Source organism: Plutella xylostella, chromosome 15 (genome assembly GCF_932276165.1).
Source record: "Plutella xylostella chromosome 15, ilPluXylo3.1, whole genome shotgun sequence".
Lineage (NCBI taxonomy): Eukaryota > Metazoa > Arthropoda > Insecta > Lepidoptera > Plutellidae > Plutella > Plutella xylostella.
The window spans coordinates 899,837-922,221 of record NC_063995.1 but is presented as its reverse complement, the minus strand read 5'-3'; the positions used below and the strand labels follow the sequence as shown (position 1 = coordinate 922,221).

General features: G+C 37.1%; 1 protein-coding gene across 4 annotated transcripts in view; it reads right to left on the bottom strand.

Moving 5' to 3' along the window:
- The window catches only part of LOC105391859 (innexin shaking-B), a 56,842-nt gene that overhangs the window by 10,053 nt on the left and 24,404 nt on the right, over window positions 1-22,385 (bottom strand). For 3 of the 4 annotated variants that reach the window (XM_011563420.3, XM_011563418.3, XM_011563419.3), the window contains exon 2: window positions 17,336-18,066. In XM_011563420.3, coding sequence (XP_011561722.1) covers window positions 17,336-17,707 — 372 coding nt within the window. In that variant the 5' untranslated portion in view covers window positions 17,708-18,066. Of the gene's footprint in view, window positions 1-17,335; window positions 18,302-22,385 lie in introns of those variants that run through there. The other variant, XM_048626068.1, reaches the window with a different exon arrangement.

Sequence of the window (22,385 nt, the reverse complement as noted above, 5' to 3'; positions counted from 1 at the left end):
AGTTATAGTAGTAGTATAGTTAGTGAGGGTACCTACCACTTATCATTTTTAATATCCTGAATGAGTTTCGTGACATATTTTTTCAAGGAAAAAGATTATTACAACTACATACTACAATTTTATTGCAACTAGGAAAAAATGCTAATAGTAATAGTAACTTTACTTTTTAACCCTTAATAATAATAATAATAATAAATATGTGGGGACATCTCACACACGGCCATCCGACCCCAAGCTAGGCAGAACCTGTGTTATGGGTGTCGGATAGCTGATATATCTACACAAATACATAGATAGATAGATACTAAATATAAATATCAACACCCAAGACCCGAGTACAAATATCTTAAAACCTTTAAAAATAATGCAGCCGGTAAGAGATCACTTTTACCGATGATGTAGTAGGTAGTCATACTGTTTCGATTGCGTAAAATTTAAATATATAATGTACCTATGTAGGATACATTATGTATAAAAAGCATTACCTATATTGTAATGTAAAATTAATAGCAAGCTGCAACATTAAACGATATTCGGAAATTGGTTAACATTCTAATTTAAATGAGTTGAAATACAAAAGTTTACAACTTTGGCAGCCGTTCACATCGTATTTATTGGATAATTCATCATATTTTATACGACTACCTGTCAGCAGTAGTCAGCACAGTATATGCATTGAAAAATTAGGGCACTATAAATCTAAGGCCTACAGTTGGCCCAATCGACTGTAGTTTTGCGATAAAGTTGGTTCTATTATATCGCTGCCAAGCTGTCAAACTCATAGCCCGAACTCCTTTCATGCATCCCAAAGGTGGATGCTATTCACCTATTGGAAGGGGCCTCCCCCTGTGACGTCTGCTATAAGTCCGGCATCATCCTGCTAGCCTAGCACGGGGCGCAAGACGTGACAAAAGTTACCTGTGTCGCGCTTGCTCTAGTGACCGCGCAATGTGCCTGTCTTGCGTCCCGTGCTAGCCCATCTGGGCAGTTAGCGACTAACGGCTAATCTGGCTGGCTAAGTTATGATATACCTCATCTCTATAAATTAAATAAATAAATATGTGGGGACATCTCACACACGGCCATCCGACCCCAAGCTAGGCAAAACCTGTGTTATGGGTGTCGGACAGCTGATATATCTACACAAATACATAGATAGATAGATACTAAATATAAATATCAACACCCACGACCCGAGTACAAATATCTGTCTTTTAACAAATATCTGCCCCAGCCGGGAATCGAACCCGGGACCTTCGGCATAGCAGTCAGGGCCACTAACCACTACGCCATTCGACCGTCAAATTCTTGACAGATGTGTCAAAAGTCATCCACTAATCCCTGGTTATGCTCTAACCGAGTATGGTGAAATTGGGGCTAAAGCTTTTATGCTGACAAACCTTGGTCCAGATCTATTGTAGTCTAACCCCTTATTCATAAAAAAGTTAGTTTAGCTATTGAACTGATTTGTCCCTCTCTGTCAAAGAACAAATTGTTCATCATCGTCTTTATCATGATGTTGTTATTTAATTTTCACATTATTTATCTAAACACCTTTGTACTTTACCTCTACTTACAAAAAAAATATCCTTACGCTGTACCACAACAAAATAATTTGCCAGTATATTATCATGGATTAAACACAAACCTACACTACATAAAAGCCAAACACAAAACCCAAAGAAATGCATTTAGCCATCTTTAAAAAGCAACCAACAGCCCGATATCCAAACATATCGGCGGCGTGAATAAAATATGTCCATCTCTCTATTAAAACTTGGCCAGCTCAAGTCGGGAGCCACAATAATTGAGCGATTATCGAAACTGGAACAAATAACACTCGATGCAGCCCGGGTTTGAGTCCCGGAAGTGAATATTATTAGCCTAGCAATATCTACTCACGGTTCACTTTCATAATGTCCCCTGATCGCGAGCTTTCAGCCGGACCATGGTCTTAATTCCACCCGTTACCGTATGTTTTGCAACGGCTTTTGCTGGTGTTGCGGGACCGAATAAAGTGAATGGGGTACAGTCAGATCCAATATAGGTCGGTTCCCGCGGTTATTGCACAAGGAAGGGTTAATAACTTTACTGAGAAGAGGTTGGCTAGGCTCTTACTTTGTAAAGCTGAAGTTTGGTGTGTTATGTGTGCAGCTAGGATTAGGGATTTGAACACACATAGCGTACCTAAATTTAATGTTCTGTAATGATATAAGTAATCGTATATATCCGGAGGTTTCAAATCCTCGACGATAGGATGTTGTTTCCTCACAATGTTTTTCACTATCGTAAGAGTGTGAACTTCAAGTGCGCGGGGATTCGAAACCACATATTTTTGAATAAGACCAAAATTACACATTCAATATAACAGCGATTTAAAATTAACTAACTTAAATAGGTGTCTCATAATCCAGACATACCCAAATCGAGCAAATTCTCTAGAGATACAAGTAGGCATCAGTGTTTTGTTTATTTTTAACTTGCGATTGCAGAGGTGGGTTTAACCTCCAGCCCAACACTACGGGTGCTTTTCCACCAGAGATGTGCTATGCAGCTATGCTGCGAAGATGTGATATCTACGCTACGAAAATATGTGACCGTTTCCACCAATACTACGCTAGGTAGCTGTGCGAGGAAGATGCGCTACGAAGATGCGCCGCCGCAAAGTAGCTGTGCGAGAAAGATGCGCATCTCGAGCTATGCTATGTATCGATAGTAGGGAAACGACGGGGCTCTGCACATACATAGCTACACCACTCGCGATGGTCCATAGCACATATCCATAGCACGCATCCATAGCACACATCCATAGCACGCATCATTCCATACAAAAAACATATCTTAGTTGAATCCGTTTCCACCAGTGCTAAGCTATGTGCACCAATAATATGATTGGTGGATATCAAACGCATCCATAGCTTCGTAGCATAGCACATCTCTGGTGGAAAAGCACCCTACTGGTCTTATAAGTTTGGCTTGTGTATGTGTGTGTGTGTGTGTGTGAATATGATAGTCACTAAAAAGTGTGTTTCCATTGTCCAATGCCATTTTTTTAATTTTACTTTGTTGTAGGTACATAAGGTAATTTAATAGGCATAGTGATCCATCGGTTAATTAATTGTAAATAGTTAATTTAACATTTGTAGATGTACCTAAGCTTTTAAATATTATAAGTAAATAAATTTTGTGAGTGTGGTACAATAATAAGTAAATAGGTTCTGTTTTACAGTTATTCAATATGTAAACTAAATTTAGTTTCAGTTGGAATCAACCTGAAATATTTAATTGCCTTAATTGTGTCCCGATTAGTTATTCCGGGCGCCATTATTATTTGAAAATGGTAAATAATTTATTCATTTGCTCAAAGTGTGGACATTGGGCCGATTGGTAAAGATGTCATATCGGATTCCCTGTATTACTACAAATGTATTTTTATTATACACTTAGGTACATGCAATGAAAAAGATCCACTTTACAAAATGTCGACACCAAATGACGTTATTAGTTGGTAATACGTTTTTTGTTGGTAATATTCTGATGCGCTGTTGAAAGTACTTTAATATTGCAGACGGCGGCAAAAGTCTTTTCAGTTTTGGAGTAATTTGGTGCTGTTATTTTCACTGGAACTGTTTCATTGCTCGTGAGTGTATCTGGGAAATAAACATGATCAAAATTCTATCAATCCACTCTCTTTTTTCATGAACTACAAAATTCGTTGTACGATTTCAGTCATCCCTTTTTGTACTAAATCATTTTATTTCATCCATTTCACTTCCCAGTTTCGCTGACGCCACCATTGCATTAAGGCAACACGTGACCGCCGCGCATTGAACCTGGGTCCCCTGAGACACACACACACACACACACACACACCTCTGTTGGCAAATTGACCGGCTCCGCAACAAAAGATGACTTACACAGCATCAGATATCGGTGGGCCTCTATTATTTAGCCATTGTCCGCTCGCCCATAAGCTAGACTAATTTTCGGCCGGCGGATTTGTGAGGCTCCCACGTGGTTCACGGTTAAATATTCATGGGTTTAGTGTAGTGGTATTTATCTATAAGTTATTTTACATAAGCTTTAGGTTTACCGAATTAGTGATCCATCTGGTAGATGTTGAACAGAATTTTCTCGCGTGTTTCGAAGTTCGCTGTTTGAGTTTTTTTCCGTGGAAATTCTATCTTGTACCTGATTTAAAGAATCAGCAAAATAACATCAAGATAATCAAAAACTCTTCGTCCTAACTGTCACGAGTATGTTACAAGTTAGTAGTACATGCACTGCCCCGCATCACGCTGGATGTTGCGTGACTTGCACGGACGCACGTAGATCCGGCTCGAAGGACCGTGAAAAGGCTTGGTAGCCTTATGATCTGATCGCTGGTAGTAGAAGCAACGTTTATTGATATTGAACAAAGGGTTAATAATACAAGATACAACTTAATACCGCGATATAGGCTGAAGGATAGTGACATCTATTATAGCTACTTGACAACTGAACACCCTGTTCATTGAACGGTGCGTGTTTTCTGTACAAACGGCAATACTTACAAGCAACGTCCGGAAACGCATTCACTGTTGAGTGAATGCGTTTGCATGCAGCGTCATGATCATGATGGTAGTGTGAGAAACGCCTAATAAAGCAAATACGAGTTATACTAATTATTGAAGACACACAAACTCCCTCAGCAAACATTCATTCCCCCCGCTACCCGCGCCGAGTGTACAAGTAACTTCCTAACGCTCCGTTTTAAAAAATCAAAACAGAAGAATTACGCATATTTAACGCGTAAAAACAAGTGCAAACCTAAGTTTCTATCAATACGTATTAAAAGTGAACTAAAACTTACGTGAAATAGTGCTAAAATGAAGAAAATAAGCAAAGTTATTTTTAAAGAGTGAGGGTCAGTGTACAAAACGTAATACGCAAGAATAGTAACTGATTTCGAACTTGGTCACGTCTTCATATCTTATAGTTGAGAAATTCGACTTCTTCGTCAACTGTCGCAGTGGTCTAGCCGCGAACGCACCGTCCACTCAAGACGGTAACTCAGGTTCGATCCCAGGCTCGACGTTTCTTTCTTTTGTGATTTTTCTAATGCCTCTGCAGCGTTCACCACCAACAACGCCTCAACCTCAAGGTGATATGGAGTTAAACGAAAAATCAGACGAATTAAAAATTGCTAACAGCGACACGCTTGATACTGCATCAACCCCGTTTGACCAACATAACATTGCTTATAGGAATAGGATGAAGAGAAAACATGAAGATAGCCTAAATATGGAAATGGGAATGAATGCGTTCATGTCGGAAATGAGAAATCTATTTGAAGTACAAAACAATAAAATTCAATTACTACAAGAATCATTAAATACCAACTCCGCTAAACACAAGGAAGTCATAGAGGACATGCATGCAATTATAAGTGAGATCAAATCACAAAACATATTGCTTCAAAAATCTACTGATTCAATTGAAAAGTGCGTGGATAATTTATCTACTAAACTGGATGTTGTATCAATTAAAGTAAGCACACTTGAAGAGAATTGTTCTGCAAACGACAAGCAAATAAGTCTTATTGAGAGTAAAATTGAAGAACTAGACAGACAAGCCTCTCTTACGCTATTAGAAATTCGGAATGTACCTACAAAACCTAAAGAAAACCTTGATGACCTGTTGAAAATAGCAATAGACACAGCCAAAACTGCCAACGTTGAAATAAGCAATAAAGACATCAAAGACATTCGGCGCCTTCCTGGTAAACCAGAGGCGAACAAACCAATCGTCGTCAATCTTAATTCTGCTATAGACAAGAAAAACTTAATAAAAGGAATAAAGGCTTTTAACTCAAGTAATAAAAACGACAAATTTAATTCAACTCATCTTGGCTTTGAAGGGCCCTCTAAGGCGGTATATGTTGGAGAGCATTTGACAGCCAAAGCAAAAAGATTATTTTATCTCTCACGTGAATATGCAAAATCCAAAGACTACAAATACTGCTGGACATCGAGCGGAAGAGTGTTTCTCAGAAAAGATGACAATGCACCATACATATTAATCGCTAATGAGAAACAATTGGAAGATATCAATAATTTAGCACCCAATTCCAAATGACTATGCAAAAATGAATTGATTACTTGCTTGTTTTATGTAATTTTGTCTTTAATAACCTATTTTGTAAGCACGCACTACTATTGTTACACACACTCAACATCTCCATCATCCAGTACTGCTCACACAAATCATTCACACACTTTAAATCACCCACACATACTACCTTTTACACACCGTATTCTTAATATCCAATTCCAATCCAAAAAAAATTCTATGTATGTTCAACTCCAACACAGAGCACTTGCAGGGTTCAAATCTTACAAGATAACATGCTCCTGGAAACAAGTTCGTTCCAGGTTCTTTATACATCATATTAAAAATCATGATCAACCACAGGGATATAGGACCGAGCATTGACGAAGTCAATGTGTCTCGATCCTTCTACTTATCCGAACCCGAGCAGTGCAAGACATACATAAAACTTAATAATAGGACAGTTACAGCATTATCCTTAAACATTCGTAGTATTTATTGTAATAAAAATTTTGACAACTTTGTGTTACTTTTGAATCAAATAAACTCAGACTTCGATATCATTATTCTTACTGAATGCTGGCTTTCACAACAACAAAATAATCTTCCTCAAATTCCGGGATATGATATCTTTACTTCTAGCAATTACATTAACCAAAATGATGGCATCGTTATTTTTATTAAACATTCCCTACAAAATTACAAAGTCATTGAAGAGATAATTCCAAACACCAATTGCCTGGTTATCACACTTGGTAAGGAATATGCTTTCATAGCTATATATAGACCACCATTTAATAGGAAACTATCCGAATTCTGTGACGAACTGGACCTTATCCTTGATAAATACAAAATGTTTCCTAACCTATTCATTCTTGGAGACGTAAACCTGGACATAAAACATAATAACAATAATGAAATTGATGCCTCTTACTATCTGAATATGCTGGCCACGCATGGATTGCTCCCAGGTCACCAATTTCCAACTCGGGATCCTAGCAATACTTGTCTTGACCACTGCATGATCAAGTCCATGAATGAGTCTACAGTAGTAGTTCTGCCACCCTCGATTACAGACCATTCACCTGTCATCCTCTGCACTGAATCCCGCACTATATGTATTGCCCATAAAAATAAAACTAAAACAAAAATTAATTATAACGCCATCTGTCAGGAGTTGGAAACAATACAATGGGACGAGGTACTCAACTCTGAGAACGTAAATGAAATAACTGATAAATTTATAACCATCGTATCCAATTTAATAGCACACAATACTACAATAACTTCTATACCACGATCAAGGCAAAATATATCCCCATGGGTAACAGTTGGGCTAATGAAATCTATAGCTAAGCGAGATAAACTGCACAATAAAGTAAGAAATAATCCCAAAGATGCCACTCTCAGAAAAACCTATCTAGATTATAGAAATATATGCAAAGCAGCCATAAGAAAATCTAAAAACTTATACGACCAGGCCGAGTTAAAGAAACAAGGAGGTGATAGTAAAGGAGTTTGGAAACAAGTTAAGAGAATATGCAACACCAATAATAAGTCTAATAACTCTGATGGATTATTAAAAAAGGGAATGGATGTGAACGATTCACTAAACAAAACGAATGAATACTTTTCGACTATTGGATCTACATTGGCACACAACATCTTGTCCAATACAAAATGCACAGAAACTGAGTTGGCCCACAAAATTAAATCGGATGGATGTGCCTTGGACTCGTTCTTGCTCCTACCACCTGATGAATTCGAAATTAGCTCAATGATAAAATCCCTTAAGAGTGACTCGGCTCCTGGAGTGGACAGGATATCAAATAGGCTGATTAAACTTGCTCATGACTCATTGCTGATGCCTATAACTAAAATATGTACCCTCAGCATTGATACTGGAGTAGTGCCTGATGCTTTAAAGGTATCTACAATCCGTCCTATTCACAAGGGCGGGGATGGAGATGACGTATCAAACTACAGGCCTATATCTCTTTTACCGGCACTTTCTAAAATATTGGAGAAACTGGTAAATAAAAGGCTGAAAAACTTCCTGGAGTCCAGAAATATCTTATCCAACAACCAATTTGGGTTCAGGACGAAACGGTCAACTGAGGATGCAGTTACTCAACTCACCAGTTTTGTTACCAGTAAACTCGACAGGGGGGAGAGGTGTTTAGGCGTTTTCTTGGACTTTGCCAAAGCGTTTGATACCGTGTCCATCCCCATACTGTTGGCAAAACTGGAAAGTATTGGAATCCGTGGTCTGCCCTTGCTGTGGTTTCAGAGTTACCTCTCAAACAGAAAACAGAAAGTGAAGATTGGTAATGACGAGGGTGACTATGCTGTTGTTAATTTTGGAGTGCCACAGGGAAGTATACTGGGCCCCACACTGTTCCTCGTGTACATTAATGAACTGTGTAAGATGACCATCACAAATGGCCAAGTAATTACCTTTGCTGACGACACAGTTCTCTTGTTTCATGGGCCATCTTGGGCAGATGTTCAGCAACACTCTAACGAAGGTTTGCGAAAAGTTTCTGCTTGGCTCCAAGATAACTTACTGACTGCAAACACAACTAAGACAAAATACGTCACCTTTGCAATCACTGCACGTTCGCTCCCATCAAGTAACCTAGACCTGGTGTTGCACGGGTGCAGTAACACACTGAGCTGTTGTTGCCCTGTATTAGAGCGGAAATCTTCAATAAAATATCTTGGTGTCATCATCGATGAAAAACTTAACTGGTCTGAGCATATCCGAATCCTCTGTGGTAGAACTCGCAAATTGATCCGCATCTTTAAAAAGCTCAGGCATGTGGCAGATCGTGATGTATTAATGATGGTCTACTACGCTCTCGCCCAGTCCATACTTGGCTACTGCATCACAGCATGGGGTGCCGCAGCTCAGACGCATATGCTCCCGCTGGAGCGCGCTCAGCGCCTCCTTCTAAAAGTGATGTTTTTTAAACCCAGACGTTACGCCACAACTCAGCTATACAATGACTGCTCAGTGTTATCAGTTCGCCAACTGTATATAAAACATTTAATAATAAAACAACACTGTACCATTAACCTTGATGAAATAAAACTTAAAATGAATACTCAAAGAAGAACAGATCGTATCTTTATAATGCCATCGACTCACACTGTTTTTGCCCAAAAAAAACACTCCTTCCTAGGACCTTTCATTTACAACCAACTGAGTAAAACATTAAATCTATTAAATCTAACACGTACCCATTGTGCCAAACAAATCCACAACTTCCTTTCAGAAAAGAACTACCTAGAGACACAGGAATTCCTTAAAACAAGTTACTAACACGAGCCATACACGCATAGGTATACACACACACACACACACTCACACACACAACACTCACACACACACACACACACACACACACACACACACACACACACACACACACACACACACACACACACACACACACACACACACACACACACACACACACACACACACAAACACACACACACACGCACACGCACGCAAACACTCATAATATAATTACTCTCCACTCAACAATGCATGTATTTAAATTATTCTCTTTTAATATTATTTATAATTTTGTGTTCATTACTAAAATTGAATTGCATATTTTTATTTAAATTATATTAATGAATGAATGAGTGTATTTGCACAAAAAACGCATGATAAGTTTATATTCAAATTTAACATACTTACCTCTTACCTAAAAGAGCTATGTTATGATTAGAGTTATCAATGTTAACATCATTTAAGTTAATTCAGTTTATAATTAAAGTTAACTGTTACTTGTCACACCATTGTAAACCGCTGTGACCCTACAATACAGGATTACCTAGTGTAGGGAACAGAGGCGAATATAATCTATATACAGACCACATTCAATATAGCCTAATTAATATTAAAAATTTTATATTATATACTGTACCTCTGTAAATGAAAATGAAATAAAATTATGATTATGATTATGATTATAAACAACTCTTTGTCTCTAGTGGGTAAAAGCGCTAATGTGTCCGACCACCTGCGGGGCCTATCTCCACGTTAGAACGAGATCGAATGCGCCTCACAACATAATTCTAATTGCTCTAATTAAAACTACCGATTCAAGTCTAAAAGTAGAAATAGTTTAAACTCACGGAAATAGAATTCAGCCTTTCTACGGACCGGCTAAATACTATTGCAATACTATATTTTTTATTTGAAAGCTTCTTATTCGCATTTTAATGCTTCAAACGTGAAAAAACAATTTGTTAGGCCTTGGTCTCCTATTTACGCCGTAGGTCGCTTCCAGCGTCACGCCGTTGGCCGCGTCACGATGCTCACTATGTCTACGCGCCAACGTCGGCGTGTGAGGGAGACCGCATCAGTACATTTCTATAGTGTTAATCTTAGTCTTATAAATGTACTAACTCACAATGATACTCATTCCTCTTCCTTCCAAAAGCATCCATTTTAAAAATCATCGATTGTAGCCTGAACAATTAATAAAAACATGAAAACTTTATGAGATGAGATGACACTATCACACTACGATAATTATCTTACAAAACCAACTACCTAGCATACATAAATGCAAGTACGCACATATACTAACTAAATCATTATTTTAATTTTTCCTTTAGAATTCTTTAGTACACTTGACCCCTCTTTAAACAAAATATCCTTCCACCCTAAGGTTTTAAAAAAACATTACATAACATTAAAAAACAAAGTCACCTCAAAGCACAAAAAAAAACATTACTAATAATTGCAAGATTTTCACCCGTTATTAATTTCAGTGTAATTTATAATTACCTGATGTCCCACAGTTGACATTATTCATTAGTCGCAGTAAACCTTGAGACAAACGGCCGCCATTTAGCCAATACAAGTGTAAGGAGGGGCGCTGCTTGTTCTATGCTAATTCTCGAACGTCTATCGATGACTACAGAGAATGCCAGACCATAGACACATTCAGGTTTATACAGGGTGTTACCGAAAGAGGGTTAAAGTAGTGAAAAAGGGTCATTCTGAACCAATTATATAGGTACTGCAAATTTTGAAAATTTATGAAAAAATGATTTACGGCCTGTTTATTAAATAATGTTAGTGTTACACACAGGCCTGCCATGAATGGTTGAGTCCAGCGGGCCAGACCGCATGACTTATGTAGGTATATACGTATTTAAACCAAACATTGTAACGAAATAAACCAACACCAATCAATCAATCAATAAATTAAAACAACAACATAGTTACAGACCACTTGTGCTGAATTTATTGTGGCTCGCAAGTTATTCAAAGTGGGTTTAATGAGCTGTCACCATTACTGTAACGACATGTCGCTGTTCAGGCGGCCTGCCAGGGACCGCCTTCCTGTTTTCGGTGTAAACTACATGACTCAAGACACATGAGGTGGTTGCTGCCAAAAGGAAGTTAAAATATGTGGGGAATTGCTGTCGCTTATTTGTGTATATGTGATTAACATTTAAATTAAAATATAATATTACTAACAAGAAAACAAGTCATCTCGAAATACCTACAAGTTACATTAGATTTTCTTGAGAAACTGTTGCTTATGTGACTACATGTTTCACTTCCCCCATAATATGGAGTATCATTGGGTGTATCACCTATAGCAAAGCACATAGGTATAATTATGGGCTTAGCTATAGGTGATACACCCCCGAACATGACCTATAATCGTTAAGAATACGTTTATACGCCACTCCACTCGCATTACGACAACATATAAACTAAAACACGCTCGTAAAAACATGAGCAGGACCAAAAAACTCACGAAGAGTATACTTATTCAAATAAAACAGATCGTAATAGGGGGTCGCCTGTCCCGAAGTAGTAAGGAAGCTAATTTTGGCAAAAGAATACTGCTTACATTACATTACGAAGAACAAATACAGGACGCCCCGGAATCTATGCAAATTTTTATAACATGCTAATGCTAGAAAGAGCAGAGTTGTAGTTTAAGGGCCGGTTTCTTGGCGGCGATTTAAAAAAAATAAGGATTCCAAATTTGAATTTCCAGTTTTTTTTGTATGTTAAATGTATTTTTTTTAATACTACTGTGTGCAGTGGTTGGTCTGCCAAAACAAGTGTCCAAAATCAGGATTAGTAACGCTATTCGTTGTGGTTGCTAATCGTGTTTTTGTTGGCAGACTTGAGGTGTTACTTCAGATAAAACTATTCGTATATTCACGTAATTGCTAGTTTTGGTTAATTACTACTTGAGTTTTAAAGTTTATTTTGCCGTAGATTTAGTGGGCCATAATTTTAAAGTTACCAAACATTTTTTTTAAATCCAGATAACATTTATTTTGTTAAAACGTTTGTTAGTTTCCTAACAGGTTTCCGACGCACTATTCATTTGTAACCTAAATGTATTTAATGTTTGCTTAAATAAATAAATAAAAAATAAAAAAATTAAATTATTGTTTCCACATAATATCTATACCTACTGACGAAAAAATTTAACGTAGATTTTCATAAAAATCTACATGATGTAAACAACTCCACCTTAACACTAACATCATACGAATAAAAAAATTCAAACGGAGCGCTAAGAAGCTCTTATTATCTTAATATTGGTTGTCTGTTTTGCATTCGGAGGCGAGTCACCATTTTAGCGCCCCTCCCATTGTTTTCACTAACTAAATAAGGTCGAATCCTCTCTGTGACCTAATTTTAAGATAGTTTCCTCAAAAAATTGTAAGTTGCTTATGTATGTTTTATTTCGTTTATACATATAATTTGCCATAGTGTGTTGACACAGAGCTTTTGAACGAAGGTAAGTTAATTTTTTAATTAGTAACTAGTTCAATGTAACAGAGTTATTTGAATGTTGTTTCGTATGTAGATGTACATATTATATTTCAGTTTTTTTTATACGTTCCACATATATTTTTAGTTTTGAAAAAAAAAAACACGCACTCACGCCTTGTACTCCCTTGCGGGGTAGGCAGAGGTGCATTGCTGCACCCACTTTTCGCCAGAGTGTTATGTTAGTCCCAATGTAATAGGGGGCGGGCCTATTGCCATTTTACGGGCACATCCAAGACCCGAGAACAAATATCTGTGTTTAAACAAATATCTGCCCCAGCCGGGAATCGAGCCCGGGACCATCGGCTCAGTAGTCAGGGTCACTAACCACTACGCCATTCGGTCGTCTTTTAGTTTTGTTAATTCAATATGTTAACATACGACTTTTTAACACTAGGGGCGACTTGCATAAACATATTTAATCTAAACTTAGTGTGGGTTGCACCATTTAACTTTAACTATTACAAACGTCAAATCCCTTGAAGATTGATCTCTCTCGTCAAGGGATTTGACGTTTGTAATAGTTAAAGTTAAATGGTGCAACCCACCCTTAGTGCTAAATCTCAATTTCAGCCATCAATTTATATGGATTGACGTGTTTAAAATCAAAATTTGACACTAAATCTAGATTTAATATCTTTGTGCAAGTGGCCCTATAGAACAGTAAAAGACATGACTGTGAAGACTACTAGAATCGCCTATTTTTTTGTCAGTAATTTTTATGAGCACCCTGTACATGTAATAGTTATTAATACCTGCGCGTGCGCGTGTCGCAACGGCCGACTGTACTCGTAAACAGATCAACTAAAACAAAGCCGCTATTATTAGCGCCCCGTGTGTACTAGTGATGGGAAAGTTAGTCGAACAGCTTTTAAGGTTATTGCTGTTGAAAGCGGTAAAATGAGGATCTTTCACAAATTAGTAATCATTATTATGGTTAATAATATCTTCGTTTTACTTAATCTAACCAAAATCACTAAGGGCCCCTTGCACCAACATATTAAATCTAGATTTAGTGTCAAATTTCGATTTAAGAAACGTTAGTCCATATAAAATTTGACACTAAATCGAGATTTAACACTAAATCTAGATTTAATATGTTGGTGCAAGTGGCCCTAAATGAATTTATATTTGATTTAAAGATTCAGACAGCGTAAATGATGTAATATGAGCTTTTTACGCGTTGAATTCTTTTCCAAGAGCAAAGATTGGATTAAAATTATATTTTTGGTTGCCACAAAAAAAATGAAATTAGCATATTTTCATGAAATAATAATTATTATACACTTAGATTATTTATATTGATATTAAATAAGTTTATAACTTATTATTTTTTAAATAGGTAAGTATTTTTTTCAGGAAAACCATAATTTTATATTTTTGTCATAAGCTCATGACTTTTTTAAGATACATTAAAGATAAGATAATATTAATTGGCCATGCCAATAACAGCATCAGGAGATGTTTTTACCGTCAAGCCTAAGGTATTAACTTTAATTCATAATAAATATTTCTTTATCTTAATCTTATCTTAAAAATAATTTTCCAGTCCAACGGGCCTCCCATCACTAGTACATTACATACAAGCTCTGTTTACAAACGACCTGTTTCACAATTTTTATTATGTTCTTTAATGTCCTGTAAAACTAGTGTCGTTAATCAAAATGAAATTCGGAATTTTAGGTAATCAAAATATTTAGTCGACCACCGCTAATACCATCTAATATATTGTAGGTTTATTTGTTAATTTAGGTGAGAACCAAGTATGAGCTAGCCTTACCATTCATCGCCTCTGAAGTTAAATGTCTACCAGTGAGTTAAACAAAGGAACTTTAAAGTAAGGACACCTTAAATAAAGGCAGCAATAATAATACGTAGGCTTATCTCACACATCTCTCTCACACTCTTCCCCGGCCGGCCGGGAATCGATCCCGAGACCTTCGGCATGGAAGTCAGGTTAGTATCTATGCGGTCGTCAAACCCGTCTTTGTGTTTACATAAATGGATAGAAATTGACAAACACAGATTTAAAATTCCACATGACTTTAAAAAAAACGTACAACTCTGCGTATGTCTTTTCTAAGCTCCACAGTAAAGTTGTATTTTCCACACTATCAACTTATATAAACGATAAGAAGAACATCGATTAGTTAAATACCTAAGTACAGTGCCAAAAACTTATCTGTTCCGGCGACAGCTCACATGAATGTCTAATATTTCTTAATTCTATAAGATCTTAACTTTGCTCGTATTGTTAATTCGCTCTTGCGGTGTTAATAAACCCATCTAATATTAAACAATTCATTAGTAAGTAATGAGATATGGATCAATTTAGTTCGCTCTCCCCGGAACATATAAGTTTGTCGCACAGTATACATATTAATATCGATGATGATTCTACGTGAACAAGTCTCGTTGGCGAGTGTTACTAATACTAGGTAATAACTAATAAATATAATAATACTCTGCTATAATGTCATCATTCAGCACATTGTAAGAAGTATAAATTCTGAAAACTAACCGTGTCAGTGCGCACTAAAATGGAACCAGACGACGAGTGGTCCAGTACATAATAATGTTACGATATATCTGTTTAAAATAACAAACTTACAGTGCCACAAACGTATCTGTTCCGGTGATAGCTCACGTAAATGTCTAATAAGTATTTCTTGATTCTATAAGATTTCAAGTAAGCCTGTAGTGGTAATTCGCCCTTGCGCTTTTAATTAATAAACCCATCTAATCTATATGAATGTATAATTCATTGGTAAGTTATGAGATATGGATCAATTTAATTCGCTCTCACCGGAACAGATTAGTTTGTCGCACTATAGGCCTATTGAAACACATTTGTAACACGACAATCCGGGCGGTACAAGAGGATCCCTTTTGTTTGACAAAAACGGTAGCCAACAAAAATATAAATTGAAAAAAAAACAAGTCTCGTTACCTCAGTTCTACAACCGTAAAAAGTTCAGAATTAGAAGTTGGTTTGTTCAGTCCTTTAGTATCTATAGAGTATAGCAAATCTGACAACATATTTTGAGCATAATAATATTACTATACTAGAAGACGACCGAATGGCGTAGTGGTTAGTGACCCTGACTACTGAGCCGATGGTCCCGGGTTCGATTCCCGGCTGGGGCAGATATTTGTTTAAACACAAATATCTGTTCTCGGGTCTTGGATGTGCCCGTAAAATGGCAATAGGCCCGCCCCCTATTACATTGGGACTAACATAACACTCTGGCGAAAAATGAGTGCAGCAATGCACCTCTGCCTACCCCGCAAGGGAGTACATTAGTACAAGGCGTGAGTGCGTGTTTTTTTTTATACTATAAGATGGTGTTTACGTCAGGATGTTGACCCGCTCATTCCCTTGATGGTCCTCATTGAAGTTCTCACTAAGGCCCTGTTCCACAATGTCTGGTTAGTGGCTACTTGTGAGATAAAATACATGCTGTCACTGTCAAAAATATAACAACAGAGAGTGACAGCATGTATTTTATCTCACAAGTAGCCACTAACCAGACATTGTGGAACAGGGCCTAAGTATTGAGACTATTGAGAGAGTAAGTACAGAATTACTTAGATGAATGTAAGTGTGTTGTCTCGTCATTATGCACGCACACACTCGCACGTCCCGAGGCTTGAACTTCGACAGTCCAGGCGCGCGAAGTTGGCTGCAGTCACGCTGCGACTAATTAGCACCGCGGCTCACTTCGCGCCGGTGGGAATACCAAGCCTACCCCAATTTGCAGTTTTCTGGCCACAGTTCAAATGTGGGTATAATCAGGTGAATGATGCTGTTGTAGTGTAGAAAATACCATACAATTTTACGACCTTCAGGAAGTAAAAACTTTGGAACATCTCTTTGGATAGCTATCCGTCTGCTGAAGCCCAAATTGGATCGGTTTAGGAACATCACTGAAACGTGCCCTGGGGGTTACTCTCTAAATCGACGAACAACGATATAGAGTCGTGGTTAGCGCTGCAGTTTTGTTTTTCCGAAGTTTCGAAGCGATTCGGGAACCACGGCTCTGTATCGTTGTATTGAGCGTACCGTTTGCGTGTTGAATTTGGTGAAATTTTATTCGTTTGTTCGTCTATTTAGAGAGTGACCCCTCCTGAACCGCCATTCAAAGTTTTTGGCGCTAAAAACACAGACGTCGAAGCTCAAACGGGAAACAACGTATTAATTGAAAACCTATTTCGATCAGTCCGCTCCGTCGGGGTTGCATACGGAATTCTTATTCAGCGAGAATTTGATAGGTACCTATGTAAAAGTAGGTACTATTAAATTATAATGTAAAACTGAAATTTACACTGAAACATCTTGAAATTGTTTAAAAGTCTCGTGAACTGACAGTTTCACATACATTCAACTCAACAATAAAAAAAACGAGCACTCACCTGAAAAAATAGGCAAAAGCACACCCATTGGTAGTACTTGTATATCTTCCTGTCGCTCATGTCTTCCTTCCCTTTCTCCCGCGAGTTCCCGATGCCGGGGTACGGCACCTCCACCCCCACCTTCTTGTTGAAGAAGCTCTTCAGCGTGTACGTGGAGTGGATCCAGCAGTAGGTGTTCAGCACGTCCTCTGGGATGTCCTTAGTGTGGATGCAGTCGATGGGGTTGCCCACGTACTGGCGCGTCGTCACGATCAGGCTGAAGGCGATCAGCAGGATGACCGTGATGGAGTAGTGCAGCCGGAAGACTGGCGAGTCGATGTGTATGTAGTTGACCTTTATAAGATTCTTCAAGCCGCGGAACACGTCTAACATTGTAAACGCTGCGAGTGAGTGAGTTCAGTCGTCGGTTCGGTAACGCGCATATTTTTTGAATCGTTCCTTTTTTGTTCGATTTTTACTATAATTATTAACACTATTTTTTATTAAAGTTTTTTTTATTGTTTTCGAAGCACCGTCTTATTGCTTAAACAGTTCGTTGAGGTAAGGCACTTTGGTTCGGTGAACTACTGTGGCAGTGTTGAGTTCGCGGCGGGCGCCATTTTTATTCTAGAGTCGCTGGTACTTTTTTGGTATTTTTATGAATTTGAGCAGTGATACGGCCTGTGTCATGTTTTCTTCGTTTCATAGTTTGCGCAGTTTGTCTCTGGCCTCATCGGTCGCGGGTCGACATGCTAGAAGATCACAGAAGGAGCCATCAGACCGGTGTTGTGGAGCACTAGTTTGTGGCGGGTGTTATCGTGGCAATTATTTTGAACGACGTGAGAAAGTTTAATAATTTTAGTGACGAGATGAACATGTAATTGTCTGAGTGTGGGTGTGAAACGAAATATTAATAATGCCTCTAGATATAGCTAGCTAGATGACATCATCTGTTCTGGGAGTGGGTTTATGAACTTTAGTATAAAACATATATTTTTATTAAATAACTTGATGTATGGTATATAATACGAACAATATTCACTTAACGAATGCTAATTGTTAAATAAACAATAGGTATATTATGTATTAAGTATCTAAGAAATAACATTAGGTTTTCAGTTTCAGTGATGATATTTTGAGTTTCAGCAATGAGCCAACGATGAATTTCTTACAGAATAGTATTACGGGATGTTTCTATGAATCGATCTCCAATCTTTAATAGATCTGAATCTATATAAATAAGTAGGTACTTAATTGATTATGATATATTTTCCATATAAGTTATATTATTTTAAGGATTCTTGATGAATGAAAGTGTGATATCCGCTCAGCATATGTTTTTTTACATAATGCCTGAAATTTGTGAATAGTTGATATAAAAAGAAAAGTGGTACAGCAATACACGCTATCTTTAAAAAAAATATACATACATATCTATATATTTTATAAATTACAGGTGATTAATAATTTTGTCTTAATTCCAAACAAAATTATAACTTTACCACGACTTGGCAAAATATTTACTTTACAACGTATAGAGACGTCAGAATACGTTATGAAATATATTAATTTGATTTGATTTGGTGCCAATAGGCTAAGGACGCCATCACTATCATAATAGAAATAAAAACTATAAAACGTTTAAATTTTTCACACCTGAAAATTAATAATTTTACAGTTAAGTATCAAATATTTTACGGCCAATTTCAGATAATATATGAGCTGGCGGGGATATAAATTCTATCCATGATTCAAGGGCATATTTTTTATACTGGAGTTCAATTATCAACCGAATATCAATTATCAAGGAATACCTTAGTCACTAATATAATGTATTTGTGATATCCGGATCGGCTACCTACTTACTATACTTACGTACTTTTATTTAACTCTTATTATATTATGTTACGCATTTATATTTTATCTATTCTATTATTTATGGTTTATTAATATACTAGTAAGTATTTTGCGTCTTATTATTTATAAATATATATTTTTCACTTAATGTACTTAGTTACTTACTTATATCTACTTAGACACCTACCTAGCTTACTCAAATATACACACATTCCACACATACACACAACACAACACAACCGATCCTAATTATAAGTATATCTACCTCGCGTTCGTGACTGAGGTCACAACACTAAGGGCCAGCTGAAAACCAGCGCTCTGGCCACAGCACACGCTGAGCTGGTGCCTTTTTGACGCTCTGGACAGCAACCTTGTTTGTTTGTATTGTATTATTTTTTTCTTTCTTTCTTTCTAATGAAACAGTTACAGTGACGTATAGCAACAAATTTACTCTAAACGGAAAAGGCTAGCAAAGTGACGGCTTGCGCTGTCTGCAATATTGAAGTACATTTTACAGCACATCAGAATATTACAAACTAACATAGTAAATACTTATTACGTGGGTGGAACTTTTTCATTGCTTACGAGTGTACTAACCAATATGTTATACAGGGTGTTGCAAAATTGGTATACAAGCATATAAGCCCGAAACTGAAATCAGAATTTAAAAATTCGCGATTTTTTTTTTCCATAGTAAAAGTCACGTGACCAACAAAGTTTCTATGGAAAATGTTTTTTTTTTTTCGTGAATTTTCAAATTCTGATTTCAGTTTCAGGCTTAGATATACCATGCTGCACATGTAGGTTTCGGCTTAGTATACCCTTTTTGCAACACCCTGTAGAGCTAGAGTAATATTTTTTTAAAGCATAAACGCCGGTTATAATTTTGGCACTAAATGCACTTTATCATACGTAGATATTCAAGGTACATAATATACATATAGTAGGTATATGCTGAAATGCAGTCGCTTCAGGCGAGAGTACGTGCCTGGACTCGATATATCAATATTAACCGGAAGCGGAAATGTTTTAGTTCCCGTGCTAATGACAAGGCTAATTTATGGCGGCTTGTGTGACGTCCTATATCATGCTCTACATCTAATAGGTATATTACAGGTAAAATGGCGCTCTAAATAGCAAAAAATATGAACTCTAAAATGAAAGAAAATAATTATCAATGTCAGTCCGTGGGACATTCGGGATGAAAAGTATCCTAGGTGTCGGATGTATCCCATTTACCACCATAATTGTCAATTTCATCTAAATTACTGCTTCCATGAAAAATCATTCGTAAGTATGTATTTTAGAGGGGCGATTCGGACATTCTTAGTAGGTTTTAAGGTGGCAAGCAGCAACTACTTTTATAGATGTTGCTAAGTTTACTTAAATGTTTCTTTTATAAAGATCCGATCTTGTAGGCGCTCCCGCGGGATCCGATCGCGATAAACATAAAACTGTTATAAAAATACACTAAACTATCACCCTCGGGATCATGATGGTGGTAAAATTATAAATACGATGGCTAACTAACTGTATATTTAATTTTCTAGAGTCGTAGAACAAAACTTTTTTGCAATGACCCCCTACGTCACCCTTTTTGGATTAGGTACTATGCCAGGACGACCGAATGGCGTAGTGGTTAGTGACCCTGACTACTGAGCCGATGGTCCCGGGTTCGATTCCCGGCTGGGGCAGATATTTGTTTAAACACAGATATTTGTTCTCGGGTCTTGGATGTGCCCGTAAAATGGCAATAGGCCCACCCCCTATTACATTGGGACTAACATAACACTCTGGCGAAAAGTGGGTGCAGCAATGCACCTCTGCCTACCCCGCAAGGGAGTACATTAGTACTAGGCGTGAGTGCGTGTTTTTTTTTTGTACTATGCCACTTTTGTAACACCATGAATATTTTGTACAATAACATGAAATTTGCTGTTACCCAACCATTTAGCAAGTTAACTTACAAACACAAGACACACGACTATTTTTCTACAAAATCCAACGATTGTACTCTAAATAAAACTGTTGCTCATAAATCTTTCCTCTTAGTCGTTAAACAGATCTGGGTCTTTATGCATCAGAGAGGCAAATCTGTCTGTATCATCACATCACAAAAAATATGATAGATGTTATTGAGGTGTGCGTGTAGTGTGTGCTGTTGAACAACCGGATGGCCAGAGTATTTACGAAACATTAAAAATGCGTGTCAAATGATTTGTTAACTGAATTTAGATTTTGTGTTGTATATTTTTTTTCTAAACAGCTTTGATTAACAATATACGAACAAAATGATGTGACACATACAAAAACTAAACAAAAAAATTACCGCATTTTGTTCACTGTCCAACTGTTTTTAAATTACCTACCACTGTACCAATGAAGTCAAAAATTTTGTAACCGAACTTATTCAAAAGTAGCTGTTCCCGCGCGCTTCGCTTCGCCTTAAAAAGTTTTCCCGTGGGAATTCCGGGATAAAAAGTAGCCTATGTTCTTTCCCAGGGTCTAGACCGTATGTATACCAAATTTCGTTCAAATCCGTTCAGTAGTTTTGGCGTGAAAGAGTAACAAACAGACAGACAGACACAGTTACTTTCGCATTTATAATATTAGTTAGGATTAGGATAAGAGCGCAGTGGTAGAAGCAGGGTGTTATTTGTCGAGAAGTTTCTTTTGCACCGATCTAGTTCGTATTCAAATATCGTTGCCTTTTATTAAAAAATAAGCAAGATGGATGGACATCAGTAGACTACAGACAACAAAAATCAAAAGGTACTGACCATTTTGATATCGCTCTATAGGAAGGAATAAGAAACGTATACCTGCCTAAGATTTTCCGGATGTGAGGTTATAAAAAATATATAAGTTCTATTGGATTCCGTTGGTATTATATTTTAATTTCCGTATTCACTCCCAATTCCACTCCGGTTATTTCCGGTTTTTCTTGCGCGACCAAACAATGAAAATAGAAAATTTTACTACCTACCTATGTATATTATGTACCACCAGTTATATGATATTCATTCATAATATCTAAAAGTACTAACGTCCGAAGTACATACGTTACGGTTACGTTTGTATGAGATAAATTTGAGTGTGCGTTGTTAGTTAAAATAAACTGATTCTTATCAATTGATCTATATACTAAGTAATCTAATATTATAAATGGATTTGTTTTTTGATTATTTTTGCGGAAATAATGGGCAATTGACAT